This window comes from Ictalurus furcatus, chromosome 28 (assembly GCF_023375685.1).
Source record: "Ictalurus furcatus strain D&B chromosome 28, Billie_1.0, whole genome shotgun sequence".
NCBI lineage: Eukaryota > Metazoa > Chordata > Actinopteri > Siluriformes > Ictaluridae > Ictalurus > Ictalurus furcatus.
In genome coordinates this window covers 16,183,544-16,202,541 of record NC_071282.1, presented here as the reverse complement: position 1 = coordinate 16,202,541, position 18,998 = coordinate 16,183,544, and the positions used below count along the sequence as shown (strand labels likewise).

Genomic DNA, 18,998 nt, shown 5'->3' with positions numbered 1-18,998 from the left:
TGGGATATCCCCAATTTCCATACCACATTTCCTACACATGGGGTTCTCGGGGGAACCTGGAGCCTGTCCCAGTGAATTCGTGACAGGAGGAAACCAGAGTACCTGGAAGAAACCCCAAAGCACCGGCAAGCTCTATGCACACAGGGTGGAGGCGGAGGTGCGAGGCAAACGTGCTAAGCCACTAAAGCCCTTTTGCTAAACCATCACCAATTTTTTTTGTTGTTGGTTATTTTTTAACATACACGACATACCCCAAACTGGCAACCCTGCATCCAATTTGGCAACCCTTGGCGCTTTGCATACATTGCATGTGCTGTGATTTAATATAAATTCAGTAATTAGAGAGGAATTAACACCCAAGATGTCAGAAATTTAGACAATACTGCTGACAACGAGACGAGAAAAAAAAGTCTACTCTGATAACCTGGCAACCCTTTTGTTCAATCTGGCAACCCTTTGCGCAGCGGCGATGCAGAGCTAGAGGAAGTGTTCGGCCATTTTAGACCAGGGCTCAGAGAACAACACAAACACTGAACCGAATGCCTTTTTTATGTTTGTTTTGTTTACTGTAACTGAGGTATTGCCAACATAAAATATATTGGGCACTGAAAAGGAGACAAAACGAGGCGACTCAAAGTCTCCTGTTTAAAAAAGAGACAGAGAAAGGCCGTTGAAGATGGCCGTCGACAGGCGAGACGACAAAGGTAAAATAATGTAGCTAGCTAACGTTAGCATGTTGGCGCTTAGCTTACACCATTGTCCACTCACGTTGGATTTTTTGCATAGGTGCGTTAACCACTGCGTCGTTATTATGATAATTAAGCATAACAATTGAACAGCCGTTGTAAATATTATTATTAGTATTAGTAGTAGTAGTAATTGATATTTTTATGTCTATTTTACCAGGTTAGCTTAGCTAATTTAATAGCTGTATGAAGTGTTGACTTGTGTTAGCTTTGTAATACAGCTAGCTAGCTAGCTAGCATTCATTCCTGCATCAGTAATTCGATGCACGTCCTGTTTATTTCAAGGTGTTTCATTTAACCTGCGTATAAATAAAAATAAATTAATAAAAAAAACCATCTTCACAATAGCTGTTGCTACTCATTTCCTAAAACCAAACCTCCCAAAACCTCCTTTTAGATGGAGAACTCAATGTCTTGGAGGATATCTTGACTGATGCTCCAGACCAAGACGACGAGCTGTACAACCCTGAGAGTGAACATGGCCTGAACGAAAAGAAAGGTGTGTGTGGCAGTTAAATATTTTATTACATTTTGTGCAGAAGGACATTATATATATCAGTGTTTTGTATCCAAGATGACTTCGATTTGACACAGGATACAGCTGAGGGTTGAGGATCTTGATCACGGACCCAACCATGGGAGCTTGACATTGCTGGGATTTGAACTCAGAACCTTCCTTCCGATGAATTTCCTGAAGACTTGGACTCTGTTTACACTAGTGCGTGTTCGTTTTAAAATGAAAACGATCGCCGTCCTCACCGCACGACCGAAGCCGCATGTACAAGTGTAAACAGGAAGTTGGATGCTAGTCATACAACAATGAGCAGGAAGGCGAGGAAAAGCAAGTACGTCTTCGTGTGGACAGATGATGATGTGGAATTGTTACTCAAAGTAACTAATGACTACAAGGCCTCACCTTCCACAAACGTAGGATTTCACCAAGGTGGACCAGGGCTGATCTGGACATCCAGAAAGTTCTGTCGCCGTTCCTCACGAAAACTTCACTGACGAACATGTCCCACCAGGCAATGGTGTTCTTCCCGGTCTAACCCAAAACCAGCGTTCCACGTAGGGCTCACGGCGCTTGAAAGGAGATTTGTTGCCGATTTGCTCTCATCAGAGCTTGCCTCTTGCACGTGTGTAGTATTATAAAATATAAAAGTTAACCGCAAAATGGCTGCTAAAAATGACAACAAAGGCAGCAAAGCTTGCAGTTCAGTCTCCATGTTATTGTTTATACGTTCGTCAAGGTAGCATAACGGTCATATGATAGGGGTTTGACGAATCAGGGAAGGATACGCAATGATCCAGAAGACCCAATCAGGGCATGAATGTGGGCAGCCAAGCCTTCGTTTTCAAACGTCTGCATTTTGGTCCGTTTACACTGAAACACGAGCCCAGAGTTTTCAAACTAAAACAGGGTCTTCGTCGTTTCCAAAAGTCTCCGTTTTCGACACTCGAAAATGCCGGAGTAGTGTAGATGAAAGGTGTAACCGTAGCAAAAGTAATGTGTTTTAAAACGAAAGTGCGCTAGTGTAAACAGGGCTTTAACCACGGAGCCATCATTTCTACTAATCGAGTGTTTAAATTGTGTGTGCAAAGCAAAACGCATTATGAAATCTTTGCTTATTCTTGTGTGTGTATACGCTATATAGTCAAAGGTGAGGGTGGGCACATTAGAGTTCATCCCAAAGGTTGAGGTCAGGGCCCTGTGAAGGAGTTCTTCAACTCCATCCTTGGCAAACCATGTCTTCACAGAGCTGGCTTTGTGCATAGGGGCATCGTCAAGCTCTTTGAAGAGGTTTGGACTCGGGGGGCCCTTAATTTCCATTGAAGGGAAAATGTAATGCTATAGCACACAAAGACGTCGTATACGATTGTGTGCTTTAAACAAAAGTTTTGGGGGGGAAATCACATGGGTGTGATGGTAAGGTCCACATACTTTTGGCCGTATAGAAGAAAACAAAAGGAACTGGGGGGAAACAACACACAAATTCCCTAATTTGTCTTGTTTATTAGAAATATGTTTTTGAGAATGACTTCCTATAAAATTATTGTAGTCTAAAGGAGAATGTGGCTGAAAAGAAAAGCAACTAGAGCAGTAGTATGACAAAAATAGATCCGCAATAGGCCGTCAGTGACTGTGTTTATGAACTTGCTTGGAGTAGCAGCAGAGGGAACAATGTAATGTGCTTACAACAGCTAAAGGGTTTTCAGTGCAGTCGTGTCTTTTGCACTGAGAAACAGATGTTGCTGTAGTGTGATTTAGGGCAAGTCTAGAGGGAGGCGGGGTTGTGAAATGTTTGGGGAGTCACAGCTGGACACAAAAGCAATGGGGGAGAAAAAAACTAACTGGAGGGAAATTGTGAAGTCTGGTCATACACAGATGTTTGTTTGTTTTTATCTCTAAGGGTCCAAGCGAAAGAACGAACGTGGAGACAGCCATGATGCAAAGCGGCTGAGGTCTTCAAGCCACTCCACCAGGCAGCCGGTTAAAAGGTCAGTATCGTCCAGTGGAGGCATTGGGAAAAAGGTGACCAGCCTGAGAGGCAGACACCACCCTGGTGACTTCTATGAAGACAGGAAGAACCATTCTGGCAGAGGGAGAGCTTCCAGGGCTGATCTGTCCAAAGGGCACAGCAGAGACCACCAGAGGAGGATCAAACCACTGATGCCAGAGCTGAATGAGGTGTGTGGGGCATTTTGGCTAGGTATTAATATATATAAGGCAGATTTTACAGTTGAAGTAGACTTGACCCCTCTTCACACTTGGTATGAATATCCATCTCAGGTGCTCAGATCAAAAGTGGGCAGCACAAGATACAAGGTCAAATGCTTCTTGAGATCTGATTGGGCTGCTTTTGAACTGTCCAGGCTGTACTGTTGATGCACATGAAGGATTTTGAATAGTGCACCACTTTGCTGCTTGTTTTAGGTTGAAAATTCAGTCCCTTTCTCAGAAGCTTTTCTTGCTTCATGAGTGGGTACTTTTCTACCGATGAGTGTAATTTTTTTTTAGTTACAGTTAGGTAGCTCTTTTCTAAACATTCAAAGTGCTTTACATAATATTAGTACATAGTACAGCCAGAGCTTGTGTGTAGCATCCACCTGGATGATGCGATGGCAGCCATATTGCACCAGAACACGCACCACACACCAGCTATTAGCAGAGAGGAGAGACAGAGATGACGACAGAGAGTCAGGACCTCAGTTTGACGTCTCATCTGAAAGTCAGTGCTGTTTTTACAGTATAGTGTCCCCGTCACTGTACTGGGGCCACACAGACTACAGGGTGAGCACCCCCTGCTGGCCTGACTAATACCACTTCCAGCAGCAAATTTAGTTTTCACCAGGAGGTCTCCCATCCAGGTACTGGCCAGGCTCAACCATGCTTAGCTTCAGTGAGAGCTGCAGGGAGATATGGCTCCCTGCAGTTCTATGAAGAGATTAAAACGAGTGTAGGGCTTTGTGGAAGAACTGCTTATTACTACTGTTCCGGTACAACGAAGAAGCTTTTTCTTCCCCTCATTCAACATAGTGCCTCTTATGTATGGTGCGTTGACTTGTTTTCTAAATGCAGTAAACATTATTCACACGGTAATACATCCCTGTGCTTTTTAGAAGCTGAGAAGGACGAGTGAGGAGAGCGTGGGCCGGGTCAGTCGCTCCTCGAAAGAAGATGAAGAAGCGCGGTCTGAGTACGCTTCCGAGCAGGAGACGGGCAGTTCCTCCGAGGGCAACCGTTCTGACGGTGAGGAAGAGGAGGTGATGGACGATGAGGATGAGGAAGGAGAGAAGGGCCCGGATGACGAAGAGGAGGAAGAGGACGTTGAGGGAGAAGAAGGAGAAGAGGAGGATGAAGACTACGAGCTGGAGGACGGCGACCAGCAGGAAGGGAACGAGCAGAACGACTACGACACGCGAAGCGAAGCCAGCGACTCGCAGTCGGAATCGGTGTCCTTCTCAGAGGGCGAGTCGGTGCACTCCGCGTCAGGCTCCGAGGCCTCGGGTGAGCGAGCAGCTGTCTTCCTCAGCATCGAGTGTTAATTACAGTCCTAGTGGTCAGCTTGCAGCTCGATCCCAGATTCTGCCAAACATCCCGCCGTAATGCAGCAGGTGTGACCGGTGATGCTCTCGTAGGTTATTTGAGAAAAACCATTTCAGATGATGCAAAATTCAGAACACAGTTTGAATAGCCCTTTTAGATGTTGTAGGCTGCAGTCCATTCTGAAGCAATCTGAAACTTCGAAGAGTCCTTCGGAAAGGCCATTTTACCAAAATGGAGCCTTTCTGAAGACGGTCACACTTGCAGCAACACGATACCAAGTGTAAATATCTCCAAATACATACACTACCGGTCAAATGTTTAGACACACTCATTCTTTATTTTTATTTTTTACACATTTTAGAATAATAATAAAGTCATCAAAATTCTCTAATAACACAAACGGAGCTTTGGGAATTATGTTGTGATAAAAAAAATCCAAAATAATTTAGTGTTTTAGCATCTTCAAAGTAGACTCCCTTTTTGTCTAGAATTTCCAGAAATGTATTGTTGGCATTTTCTCAACCGATTTTTTGAGGAATCCCCCTGAGATGCTTTTTAAACAATATTATAGGAGTTCCCACCTACGCAGGACACTTATCAGCTGCTTTTCTGAATTTCACTCAGAGTCGTCTGTTTAAAAAATATATTTTTTTAAGTAAAATGTTAGTTTTCTAATGAAAGAAATGACGATTATATTTTTGTCTACAACACCGATTTCACACATTTAATCACACACCTTCAGATCAAAGGTTTTTAAGATCATGAGAAACATTTCAGTCGAGCGTCTCTAAACTTTCGACCGGTAGTGTAGTTCCAGTGGACTGTCACTAAATGTAAATGTTTCATACTTTAACCTGGTCTACATTTATAGCAGAACTGCATGGTAAACTTAATATAATGCCATGAGTGATACTATCATGGAAAACACAATTGCAACGTATTGTATCTGCAACATAATCATGATTTTTCCCTGGTTGTCTTAATTACTATTTCTAAATTAGTGAGTATTCATAATCTTAACTGTTGAATTATGATGATGGGCTATAATTAAGAATTGCTAGAATTATGTCGTAAAGGCAACATTTAATTCCCCGCCCATGCCATCGAGTATTGTGATAACACGTCTGTGCTCATAAATACAGCTGGCAGATGCCAGGTTTACTGTCAGAAAAAAGTATTGTATTGACGCTGTTACTGCGTAAACCTCGATAAAACCCACAGAGGAGGAGTCATGATGTTTCCGGAGACACGCCTCCCCGTTTCAACCAATCACAGCACCAAAAATAGCATAATTATGGATTTTAATATGGGTTTTGAAAGACTATATGTGTTTCAAGTCTAAACCAGCATCTAGATGGTTCTTTTGAAACTATATATTCAGCGGTTATACAAATGGCTCGTGCCACATGTATGGGGTTAATTGCTTCAGAATGGACTGTACCAATACTACGAAATCATTTTTTACCATTTTAAGCATCCACTCGACATTCCTTCTTGCCTTTTGGTGGTCCTTGTAAGTAAACGAGGCTTTACTCGACAGCAGAATCTTGCTGTAATGTTTCATACTTACGTAAATCATTAATCACGTGTTGTCAGAAGTTTTCACTACAGGTTGCTACCTGGATGTGTTCCCTTTTTTTAAGGACAGATATACAGTACAAAGTGCAGAGCTAGAAATCCGAACCCAAGTCAACTAGAGAAGGCATTTCTATACGTATACATATATACACTCTAACAGAAGGGGCTTGTTCTCCCGTTTACTATTCAGATAAGGAAAGAAAAGAGAAGAAGCACGCTAGAGGGATATCGCCAATCGTTTTTGATAGAAGTGGAAGCTCAGCTTCAGAATCATGCACAGGTATTAAATAATCCCCAATAATTCAGTTTTGCATATAGAAGCTCATGCACCGATTAATCGAACTAATTATTAATTATGGAAGAGGTGGTAGTCTGTGTATGATTTTATTTTTGACAGATTAACTGTGTAAGCTGACCTGCCTCTGCCCTGGTAGCAGTACAGGTTCAGAGCATTGAATCATGGATAATAACACCTGACAGATTTTCGCTGACACGAATGATGGTTGTTCATTTTGGATACATTTGAAGGTTTTGTTACATATAGGCTTTTTAGTTCAAGTGTAGGACACTTGTCATTCAGTGGCAGAGCAGGTCAGATTACAGAGAGTGGTATTAATACAGTCACGTCAATGCACATCTGTTGGCCACCTGGTGTAGTGTAAATTTCCAACAACAAAACAGTTTAATGCTTTTTTTTTTTCTTTCTTTCTTGAGTCCTTTTAAGGCTACATCCACATTAATCGGTTCTAAGCACTTTTTCTACATTTTGGCCTTCCGTCCACACTAGGGATGAAACGGTTACCGGGTTCACGATAAAATTCCCCGACGGTTAGTATTACCGTGTCACATTTAATTATCGTTAAAACCGTGCGCGATTATCGTGATTTGTCAAACTCGCGGTAAATGCTGTCCACACACCCAGCATGAGTCTGACGCAGGCGCAGCATGCAACATTGTTTTTTGAGCGTGAAAACAGACGGTACGGTTAAAAACAACGCGTCTGCTCATTTAAAAGCGAAGGGGAAAAGAAGCACCAAAGCCCCCTTTCACGGCGACTTTCTTCTGGCAAGCTCTGCAGACAGGGTTATCATCTTCTATTTAGTCTCCCTCAGCATTTTTATAAAATCCAAAATATGACACCACCTCGGATTTGGTCCTCTTGGAAGGTTGGAAATTCTCCTGAGTGCCGTCACTGCCTTCCGCCGTGTTCTCTAACTGAACTAAATGATCGCAGCAAGCCTAGTGACAACCGTCCATCCCTTTATACTCAAATATAAAACCTGTTTAAATGATTTCAGTGTGCGTCCCAGTACTTTTTGTAGATTTTGAGCATATTTTAACAATACCATGGTAACACTGATAACCGTGATATCATTTTGGTCACGATAATCGTGATATGAAATTTTCATTCCGTTACACCTCTAGTCCACGCTAAGATGGCGTTTTTGTCAAGTGAAAACAGCTTTTAAAAATGAAATTTTTTTTTATTTAAAAAAGCTCTCCCAGGTGGATAAATTTGAGTGCTATTTTCGCATTGTAGGTTGGACCGAGAAAACGGAGATATTCAAAAACAATTATCTATTTTTAGTTATATGACCCATTCAACTCAAAACAAACAAGACGGTGGATGATGTTGTACTGCTGTGGTTGTGCTTGATGGCATCGGTAAAGATTATTGTCGCTTTATGCAACCTTCAGACTGCATTTTTAACTAAACGCCTGAGGGAAACGACGCAGGCCGAAGCTTCTCACGTTTTTACGCGTGCGCAGTATAACAGTGTGAGCGTGTTCAGACGCTTCAGCGTGGGCGGACGATTTTTCGGGAAACGTTTGAAAACGCCGGCGTAGACTGAGAGCGTATTAAAACAAAACCACGGTTTTCAGGTCCATCCGGATTAACGTCGACGTAGCCTAAGAGGCTTCTGAGGCTTCTGTATTCTCTGCGGTTACGAGAATTACTGGCACTTGTAGCTCTATAATTCAGTGCTGGGCAGGATTATCCGCAAAAAATGCGTTCGGTTTTAGTTTACCAAATCACCTGAAAGGCTCTGCACACCAATTTCATTGCCAGTGCCTCGTCAGAAAATCTGGCTCTTGGTAGTCAGCCTATCTGTTCCTTACACAAGCATCTAGACTGCATTTTTATTTTTTTCCCATTGTACAATTGTGAATGTGTAGATTCTGAACATTTCGGGCACTCATTGAAATGTATCTAAAAATATATTTGAAAAAAATAATAAGGCTACACCAGTAATTATATATGAATTGAAATCAGACATTCATATAAAATGCTCACCATTTTACCAAAAGTGTCATGTATTCTATAACCCTTTTATTGCTGTTGTACAAGGACATTAACGCTTGGTGTTTACTGCCTGCAGGGTCTGAAAAGAAGCACGAAAAGCTGTCGTCGTCTGTCCGTGCTGTGAGAAAAGGTACGAAATAATCCAAAGAGTTCACAGAAAGCTGCAGACGTGGTTGAAAAGGCTTTCTGTATTCTCAAGGTCTTTTTGTTCCTCCGTCACTGTCGTTTTAATAGATCAAACCAGCAAGCTGAAATACGTCCTGAGAGAGGCCAGGTACTTCCTGATTAAGAGCAACAACCATGAGAATGTTTCTCTCGCTAAAGCAAAGGTGTGTGTGTGTTATATTTTGGGAGGTTTTGTGATAATATAGCCTTATCGATAAAGAGGAAGGATTATAACAGGAAGTTTGTTGCAAACTATCTCATTTGCTCTGCCTCCAGGGGGTGTGGTCGACCCTGCCTGTGAACGAGAGGAAGTTGAACGCGGCGTTCCGCTCGGCTAGAAGCGTCATCCTTATCTTTTCTGTCAGGGAGAGCGGCAAATTTCAAGGTGAGGTGTCCAAGGGTAAATTAATCAATTTTCTTTTAGGAATACTTTGTATTGTAAATCAAGAGCAAGCAATACACGTAATCCTTCCTTCTTTAATTGTTCTGTTTTGGGTTTATTTCAGGTTTTGCTCGACTCTCGTCCGAGTCTCATCACGGAGGTTCTCCCATCCACTGGGTCCTGCCTGCAGGCATGAACGCCAAGATGCTCGGAGGAGTCTTCAAAATCGACTGGATCTGCAGGTAGCTTTGATGTATACATGCTTTCATGTAGAATATAAATGATGTGATCCTTCACAGAAAAAGTGTGGTTCTCTTTTCCTTTAAAAAAAAAAAAACAAAAACGTTTAACGTTCTTGTTCATGCGCTTTTCAGGCGGGAGTTACCTTTTACAAAGTCGGCACACCTTACCAACTCCTGGAACGAACACAAGCCTGTGAAGATCGGACGTGACGGACAGGTTAGTCTTCTGTATGGCTGTCTCTCCCTGATCCGTTAATGTTTCTTTTAAAATAAATATGCTGCCTTTTTGTAGTATTTACTATGTGACTCATCATATTCCTGCCAAAATGCTAAAAAAAAAATTGTAAATGTGATTTGTAAATGTACAAAACATCCATCGTGTTCTCCGGGCCAAAGAGGAAAAGGACCATCCAAGCTATTAGCAGCGTCATGTCCAAAAGCCAGCGTCTGTCTTGGTATAGGGGTGTGTCAGTGCACATGGCATGGGTAACTTGCACATCTGTGAGGGCAGCATTAATGCAGAAAGATATGTACACATTTTGGAACATGTGCTGCCATCCAGAGCAGGACAACGCCAAACCACATTCTGCCCGGATTACAAGCGCATGGTTGCGTAAACAGAGAGTGTGGGTGCTAACATGGCCTGCCTGCAGTCCTGACCTGTCTCCGATTGAGAATGTGTGGCGCATTATGAAGCGCAAAATAAGGCAACGAAGGCCCCTTTCAGTCGTGCAGCTGAAGAGATGCATAATGGATGAATAGGGGGAAATTCCACTTGCTAAACTTAACCAACTGGTGTCTTCACTCAGCGCCCAAACGCTTAAGTGTTATTAAAAGAATAGGTGATGTTAGGCAGTGGTACACAATCGACTGTCCCAACTTTTTTGGAGTGTGTTGCAGTCGTCAGATTGGAAATGAGTGTATAAATTAAATTCACAAAGTAAAACAAATAATGTGTTTTCAATATAGTACAGGCTGAATTGAATTTTCAAATGACTCTTTTTGTTAGTTTGTTTTTTGCATTTTCCATACTGTCAGTTATTCTAGGACACACATTTTGTCTCTGTTTGGAGATGTTAAACACCAGCTGTCTTAGTTCGTCTTTTAAAATGTTATGCCATCTTCGTGATTGTTGCCATGAGCCGTGTCTTAAATGAAAAAGTATGCTCTTACATTCAAAAGCATTTACTAATCTAGAAGATCCAGAATCTCGGTCTGCAAAACAGGCCTTTCTATAGGTTTTAAGGCTATGAGTGTATTTGTAAAAAGTTAAACACTAACTATAAAGGTTTAAAATGCTTAGTATTAATTCTAAAAGACTGATAATACTAAATGTAAAAAAAAAAAAGAAAAGAAAAAAAAAAGGTGTTTCCTACATCACACTATACTACCCCTACTATTTACGTTGGTACTGCACAACGCACACTTGTCATGTAAATTATTTCAGTCATGCACAATTAACGTGTGAAATGAATGCAAAGCATGTGTATATGCATTTCGAAAAGCAAGCATGAAACTTGGCCTAACATTGCAAGCAATATGGAAAAGGTGGCATATTTATTTTATTTTCATTCTACCTCTTTTTAAAGATTCTTTGTTTCCCCCCGGTTGTTTCGTGCCTGCAGGAGATCGAGACGAACTGCGGCCTGCAGCTGTGCATGCTCTTCCCTCCGGACGAGAGCATTGACTTGTATCAGGTTATTCACAAAATGCGCCACAAGAGGAGGACGCACTCGGAGCCTCGTTCCCGGGGCCGTCCCCCGCACAGAGAGCCCGCCCCCCGAGACCTGGGAAGGTTAGAAATGTTCTTTGGACTGCTAGTGCGCACATGTGTCACATGACGGGCCAAAGGGAGCGTGTTGTTGTTTCCTTCTTCCTACTCGTCCTCCTCGAGTCCTCAGAGAAGAGCCTCAAAACAAGCCGGCCAGAGCTCACCGGAGCCTACACGTCCAGCGGCCGGCTGTGTTCTGTTGTTGCTGTTCATGTACATGCTGATACGTGCTTTTGAAAGAAGCGTAACAGTTAAAAGCGTAGCATAATAATAATTTTTTTGTTGTTTTGCACTGAATGAATGTACGCTAATGTTAAAAATCCCAATGTAACACACTTATTCACTTCAGCCTGACAATAGTTCAGTTAACATTTTCTGTAGCGGTAGCAATAAGGTGCATTCTCTTTGTAGATGAGTCTGTGTTTTTAAAATTTTTTTCCCAAAAGCCTTTTCTTTCAGGAATTTCCATGAGGGATAGACCCAGTCATAAATGGGACTATTTAAAGGAGCCATAATATATAACAGAAGATGGCGCATCCATTTGAGAGGCAGAAAGCGTTGATTGTTTAAACGAAATGAAACAAAAAAATCTTTCAAGAAGAGAATATTTTGGGACTCTTTCACTGGTTTTCCAGTTCTATCCAAAAACAGCTCGGATGGGCGTTCTTTTGAATATCGATGAATAGATGCGTGTGCAGAGCGTAGCAGAAAGGAGTGAGAGAAGGAAAGAGAGCATGAAAAGAGAGAGAGCCAGGGAATGAGGCAAGCTGAGCGTGTTCTTCTAGCAAGTTCCCGGGGAGAGATAGGCCAGTTCTGTTGCTACATCATGCAATGCCTATGGACTGAAATGATGCCAGGGACTGTCCCTTATAGCACTGCTCTATATGAACTCTTCCTGCTCTCAAAGTGTGCCTGAAATGAGCTCATATTTACTCAACTCAAGCAGAAAAAAAACCCCAAATGGCCCCAAAAAAGGACTGAGCAAACAAAAAAAAAGGAAGTTTGATGGTTTTCAGGCTCTGATCCACTAACCCCCAACCCTTACTCAAGGACTGTGGAAAAAAAAAAAAAAATCCCCCCCCTTTTCCTGATCCCTTTTAAGAATACTCCTCCCTGTCTCCCAGCTGGTGGTAGGTAGGCTGTCATGTTCAAATCAACCCTGACGGACTGCCTCCACTTCAACTCCCCCCTCCCTTTCTCTCAGGTTCCACTGAGGCTTCCATGGACTGCGTACCACAAGAGAAGCACTTGGGAGGGGGTTCACCATGGGGGTTATTTCCAATGGCCGGAGCTCCTCTTTTGTCTTTTTTTTTGGTTTGATTTTAAACGGACTGCATCACACCTTATCGCACCCCTTCTTCCGCCTTACCAGGCCGATCCAGTTAAATGTGTTTACCAGGCCGTATACGGCTAAAGAGTAAGCTGGACTGTTGTATGAACTTTTGCTATCATAAATATTTGCCAGCGTTAACAGTCACAAAACTACAAGAAAGCGGTATGTCACACTTTCAAACAGAATTCTTTTTCTTTCGCTTTACTGTTTTGGTTATTCTGGGTCTGACGTTTAGGAGCCAGAGAAGTAATTAACTAGAGTAATTATGAGGTAGAATGGGATAGAGCGCTGAACAGCACATATTCATTAGTTGTGCATTTCTGACATGACCTACTGTAGCCACAAACTGATTTTCAAGACATTTCATGCCTAAAACATCATCATACTCTGTAACTAGAGCTTCAGACAAAAATAAATGATTTGCATGACTGGAATAAAATAGTTTTTACTGTATGAAACTTGAACCAAGTGGAAATGAACATGGATAACCCAATGTGGAAATTCCGTAATCAATTTTTTGTCAGGAAGCGTTTATTATACAAGTCTGATGATGTTTTAGGGCGAAACGTGAGTATTATTATAAGCCAGTGGCACTCCTGGTGGACAAAACAGAAAATGACATGTTGTAATTTGCCTGTCCGTGTGGTTGGTAGCTTTGAGAGACCTAGGTGTGTTCAGTAATCGTTTTTTTTTATTATTATTATTATTTTAAATTATTTATTTATTTGTATGTATCATGTGAGGATAAACTATAAAGGTATTTATAATTCATATCATGAACCCTGCAAGAACAAGTTGAAGAGTTTACCCTGATTATTCAGTTCACTGATTTTTGGGCATTTCCATGTATATGGTATTAGTATATTAGTTTTATTTAAGGCACATATTGGCACATTACGTATATAGAGGGTGGTTTTTATGGCTTATTTTATGTGTTTTCTATTCATGAAAAAACCAAATGGCATATTGTGGGGGAAAAGCGCTTAGGCTGCAAATAATACTAATAATGCGCTGTATAGAAAAGCCGGGTTCAGAAGTTTCATCTGTGTGCATGCAGCTTAATTAGTAAATCTGTATAATTTAGCTTTGGGGGGAAGATGTTGCTGTGGAGGCAGCTTGCTCAAACTTGACCCAGTGAGTATAAGAAGTGTCTGGACATGGCATGACGCTGTGTAAATATACTCTGCAGATGTAATAATCAGTCCAGGGTAATTCCACTCTTTTCAGCACCGAGTTCATTATGACAAATGTCATATTACTGATGCGGCGACGATGATTGATATTTTTTTTTCATGCTTTCTTTTAAAGCACATACAAAGAACTACTTTAAAAAAAAAATTGATGTCATGTAATTTGATCAGATTTAATTGAGTTGAACTTAATGTTGAAAAGTTGTGAAGTCTCCCTTTTAAAGAATGTGTCGATGCGTTCAACATTTTTAATATTGAAGAGTGAAAATCGATTGAAAGAGCTCATTCATTATAAACAGATTTATTTATTGTTTTTAAATGAGGGAAATGATCTAGGTTTTACATCAGTGACGTCATACTAACCTGCCTGATTCATGTAGGCGTCGTCCAGAGGAATATGACATGCACAACAGGAAGCGACAGAGGATTGACTATCCTTCCGAGTTCCCCCAGAGACCAGGTCAATATCTCGCACTGTTCGTCAGAGCACAGGATCAATGACATCACTTATTGCTTCTGTTTTTCCAGACGTGTGTGTGTGTGTGAGATCGCATCAATGAATGCTTGCCTGCAAAATTTGTCAAACAACATACTGTAATTTGACCTAAAGTATTCGTATTAATGTATTATTCATATGAATATGTAAACAATGTTCTATGTATATTCTGACTCTTTCTGTGTTTTGTATATTCTGCTTGTTTTTTTTTTTGTTTGTGTTTTTTTTAACTAATTCTCTTACCATTTGGTGAAACTTCTGTTTGCTGGCTGTTCAGGTTTTATGCAAGACCCACGCAACCAACCAGTGGACAGGTACCTCCCTCCCTCTCTCTCACCCGCACCCGTTATCTTTATTAGTGACTTCTAACGAGCGCTTTTAACCATACGTGTTTATATTTTTCCTCCAGGCGTTTTTCTGGAGTAAGGAGAGATGTGTTTCTCAACGGCGTAAGTTTTGAACCATCCACTGCTTCCTTTAAATGAACATTTTTAACTCGTGGTGAAATGCCAATCATTATCAGTAGTAGGCTGTAATAAATATACTTTATTTATGGTAGATATTTTTAGTCTTTTTTTTTTTTGTTTACTTGCGACTCTTTGTCCTCTGCAGTCTTACAACGATTACATGCGAGAGTTCCATCACAGCATCGGGCCTCCACCTCCATGGCAAGGGATGGTCAGTACTTTTTAAAAGAGCGTCGTTGAAGCCGTATTTGTAGTTGGAAGTACTCTATCAAACAGTCGATCCTTTATTTGTATGTTTATTTAATAATTGTTATTTCTGTCTCCCTGAAGGCACCGTATCCTGGTATGGATCAGCCGCCTCACCACCCGTATTACCAACACCATCCCCCGCCGCCCCAGGCCCACCCGCCGTACTCGGGTCATCACGCCATGCCCCATGACGCCCGCTTCAGGGAGAAGAGGGTCGTCCGGTCCTTCTCCTCCAGTCTGGTAAGGGATCACTTGAGTACGTTTCCTACCTTATCCACAGTGCATGCTGATTATCTCTGCTTAAACAGTGTGATGCAGCAGGGCTTTAGTCAGTTTGTCTGTCTGGCTCTCACCTACTCTGCTACCAGATCAGCTTCCAAAGCTTCAGCTTTCACACTAATACTGCTGTCAACACCATCTCCTAGTCATCTCGTAGACCGCTAACCTGCCAAGTTGTGGTTGGACCCCAAATACCAGAAAACATACTTCAGAATCACTTCGTACATCCCAGATATTTCAATATAAACGCATTTCATTAAGGCATCCGCTTTCAATAGCCGATCATTTCATTTCAAGCTGTGGTTATTTAGGTGAATTCAAACCCTGTAAATTCTTGAACCTTGAAGGCAAAGCTGAACGAAACCGAGATGGTGAGCCGTGTCTCTTCTTTATGAACCCGAATTGGCGTTTCATAATGCGCCACACGCTCTCAATGGGAGACAGGTCAGGACTGCAGGCAGGCCATGCTCGCACCCGCATTCTCTGCTTACACAACCATGCGCTTGTAATCCGGGCAGAATGTGGTTTGGAGTTGTCCTGCTCTGGATGGCAGCACATGTTGCTCCAAAATGTCTACATATCTTTCTGCATTAATGCTGCCCTCACAGATGTGCACGTTACCCATGACATGGGCACTGACACACCCCGATACCATGACAGACGGTGGCTTTTGGACCTGATGCCGATAACAACTTGGATGGCCTGGAGAACATGACAGCTGTTTTGTCCAAAAAGCTATTTGAAATGTCGAGTCGTTGGAGCCCAAAAACAAGATTCCACTGTGCTACTGTCCATCACGGATGAGACAGAGAGCAGAGAAGTCGGCGGCACTTCTGGACAGTGTTTTGCTTTGCGTAGTAAATCTGTGGATGCAGCGGCAAATGGTGTTGAGTGACAAATGTTTACCAAAGTATTCCTGAGCCCATGTCAGGATCTCCATTACAGACTCATGACGGTTTTCAGAAGTGGTTTTTGACCTTGCCCGTTACACATCGAGATTTGTCCGGATTCCTTGAATATTTTAATTATATTGTGCACTGTAGAAGGTGAAATCCCCAAAATCCTACCGATCTGTATTTGGGGAATGTTGTTCTTAAAGTGTTTGATTATTCGCTGACGCATATGTTGGCAGATTGGCGAGCCTCGACCCATCCTTGCCCTTGAAGGACTAGACCTTTTTTGGAGGCTCCTTATATATACTATGATTAGACGATTGCCTCACCTGTTTCACATTATTTCAACTTGTCACATCACTATCGGTTCTAAATTGCCCCGTCCCAACTTTTTTGGAACGTGTTGCATGCATCAATTTCAAAATAAACGTTTGTCTTCGAAAAACTATGCAGTCGATTAGCTAAAACATCAAATACCTCATCTTTTATACGTTTTTCTTGTTTAAATACAAGTCAGAGTACATTTACAGTTCATTCCTCTTTGTTTTTTTTAGTAGCATTTCCCATACTGTCCCAACTTTTTCAGAATTGCGGTTGTAATATCTTTTGTAATCCTGTCCTTTTTACGTTATGCGTCCCATGACCATACATAAGCATTCATTATGTCTAAAACTACACATTATTCACTACACGGTGCAGTTACTATCCAGATAACGTAGCCTGGTTGGTATGAAATACCCATAATGCATTTTGCTATATGTATAGAATATTTTTTTTTTTTCTCCCCCCATCTCAATTTGGTGTTGTACCATGCCGATTGTTAATCTTCACTCACGTGTTGCAGCACGATTATGATATGCGTGTGGACGACTTCCTGAGACGCACCCAGGCGGTGGTGAGCGGCCGCAGGAGCCGGCCCAGAGAGCGCGAGCGTCAGAGAGAGCGCGAGCGACCACGGGACGCGCGGCGAGAGCGCGAGAGAGAGCGAGGTCGTGAGCGTGACCGCGACAGAGACCGCATCAGAGACCGCGACCGAGAGAAAGAAAGAGGGCGCTATCGTAGATAAGAGAAGTCATCTCTGCAGCTTGTTTTCTGTGTTTTGGTCACATGGCAGGGTAACTCGTTATGGATTCTCTATTGAAAATCCCCTTTATTTTCTGTCCAGAGAACACAACCCATTAGTGTTTTTTTGTTTGTTTGTTTTGTAGATAATGTTTTGTTTTTGCTCGTGTGTAAAGCTGAACTGTACTTCAGAAAAAGCTCTACTCTTCCTTTCAAGGTATTATTTTTTTTTAAATATGTACATTGTTTTATCATTTGTATCATGCATGCAGTTTTCTACTGTGACAACCAAAAATCTTTTCTTTTTTTCTTTTAATCATTGTGCATCTAGAGGACTCTGTTTGCCATGCTAAGAGTTTCTGCCAGTACCTTACACACACAGTGATGCAGTTTGACAAATCTGCATTGTTTCCATTTTTCACTGTTAGTCAGCTCTGTAAATGTCTCTGCCGTGGGGTTAAGATAATGCACACTTGTGTCTGTGATACCTTATTGTATATAGCTTCTGAATGGACTGTTAAGCAGTACAACAGACTGCTTTTATCTGTTCTTTTATCTGGCTTTATGTTCCATATGTTACATTTTGAGTATGTGGGTGAAAAAGATAAAAAAGCAATACCACCTTTTTTTTTTTTTTCTTCTCTCTGTTTAATCACTGATGTATACTGTAAATTTCCTGATAATGAAGGTCAGTAAAGCAACATGCTAGATGTTTTTGTCAGAAAAGTTGTATCTTTTACTGATATCTTTTGTATGATTAAAAAGAAAACAGTGTGTTGTGGTATTTTGAAGCCCTTTTTTTCTTTGATAGAAAATGTGGAGGTGAAGCATCGTTCAAAAATTTAATCCTAAAGATGTGGTCAAAATTGTGTTATCATATTTAAGAACCTATCATGATCAAGTGTGTAAGGTTAGAAGTGTGTCTAATTTGCATATTCATGGAATTAATTTCCTGATGGGAGTAAACATGATTTTTTTTTTTTTTTTTTTTTTTTATTAAAAAAAAATTTGGGTCAAAACAAGTGTGAAAGCCACCTGTTCGTGCCCTGTAGAGTTTGCATGTTCTCCCCGTGGTGTGGGGGGTTTCCTCCAGGTACTCCAGTTTCCTCCCCCATGCATGGTAGGCATGTCCGGAGTGTCCGTAGTGTGTGAATGCGGGTGTGTAAATGTGTATGTGAGTGTGCCCTGCGATGGATTGGCACCCCACCTTGTTCCCCATGCCCCCTGCGATAGGCTCCAGGTTCTCTGTGCCCCTGGTATAGAAGATGGGTGGCTACTGATACAGACATGGCTGGTTGTAATAATAATATCTATTAACAGAATATTTATTGATCCACACGCTATCTAATCTATCTATTGTAATTTCTATGTAAATGTTGATCTAAATGAGAGATCTGTACAGGGAATGTCAGTTTGTATACAAAAAAAACCCCAAAACAAAACAGTACCCACTAGCGAGGGTTACCAGGACATTTTGGGAATAGCTCTGATTCTGTTAGTCAAAATATAACATGCCCACAACGTTGTGAAATGGCTTCCCTGATGGAAAAAAAAGAAAAGAAATAGAAACCATCACAGAAATTTGATTGGTTTCCTCTACAAATACCATTACAAACCATCAGCTAACCATTAAAACCATTACCATTACTGGTCCTTAATGGTATCCACTAGACAGTAGAGACCCACAGGGACCATTACAGCGTCCATTAAAACCAATGCAATTCCTATTATAACCATTAAAACTACTACACTTTCTATTGTTTTGGGGGTGGGGTGTTTGTTTTTTTTTTCA

At 41.5% G+C, this 18,998-nt stretch overlaps 1 protein-coding gene across 2 annotated transcripts; it reads left to right on the top strand.

The window, feature by feature from the left end:
- The first annotated feature begins 342 nt into the window (after window positions 1-342).
- On the top strand, window positions 343-17,980 carry ythdc1 (YTH N6-methyladenosine RNA binding protein C1). 2 transcript variants are annotated; one of them, XM_053618160.1, is made up of 17 exons: window positions 343-704; window positions 1,144-1,245; window positions 3,158-3,435; window positions 4,368-4,755; window positions 6,563-6,652; window positions 8,754-8,807; window positions 8,912-9,006; window positions 9,119-9,227; window positions 9,349-9,466; window positions 9,599-9,683; window positions 11,092-11,261; window positions 14,141-14,220; window positions 14,534-14,570; window positions 14,666-14,705; window positions 14,869-14,934; window positions 15,054-15,212; window positions 16,989-17,980. In XM_053618160.1, exons 1-17 carry the CDS (start codon window positions 677-679, stop codon window positions 17,208-17,210), a joined length of 2,121 nt encoding a protein of 706 aa, XP_053474135.1. In that variant the 5' UTR covers window positions 343-676; the 3' UTR covers window positions 17,211-17,980. The 2 variants fall into 2 exon arrangements, with proteins under 2 accessions (XP_053474135.1, XP_053474136.1); XM_053618161.1 differs by lacking the exon at window positions 6,563-6,652 and having other exon boundaries at window positions 349-704.
- The last annotated feature ends 1,018 nt before the right edge of the window (window positions 17,981-18,998 follow it).

Bases quoted from the DNA above. Each gene is read 5' to 3' on its own strand.
- ythdc1 (XM_053618160.1), top strand. From the start codon at position 677: ATGGCCGTCGACAGGCGAGACGACAAAG. The intron at 9,684-11,091 runs GTTAGTCTTCTG...TCGTGCCTGCAG, and splicing joins AGATCGGACGTGACGGACAG to GAGATCGAGACGAACTGCGG. The intron at 11,262-14,140 runs GTTAGAAATGTT...TGATTCATGTAG, and splicing joins GCCCCCCGAGACCTGGGAAG to GCGTCGTCCAGAGGAATATG.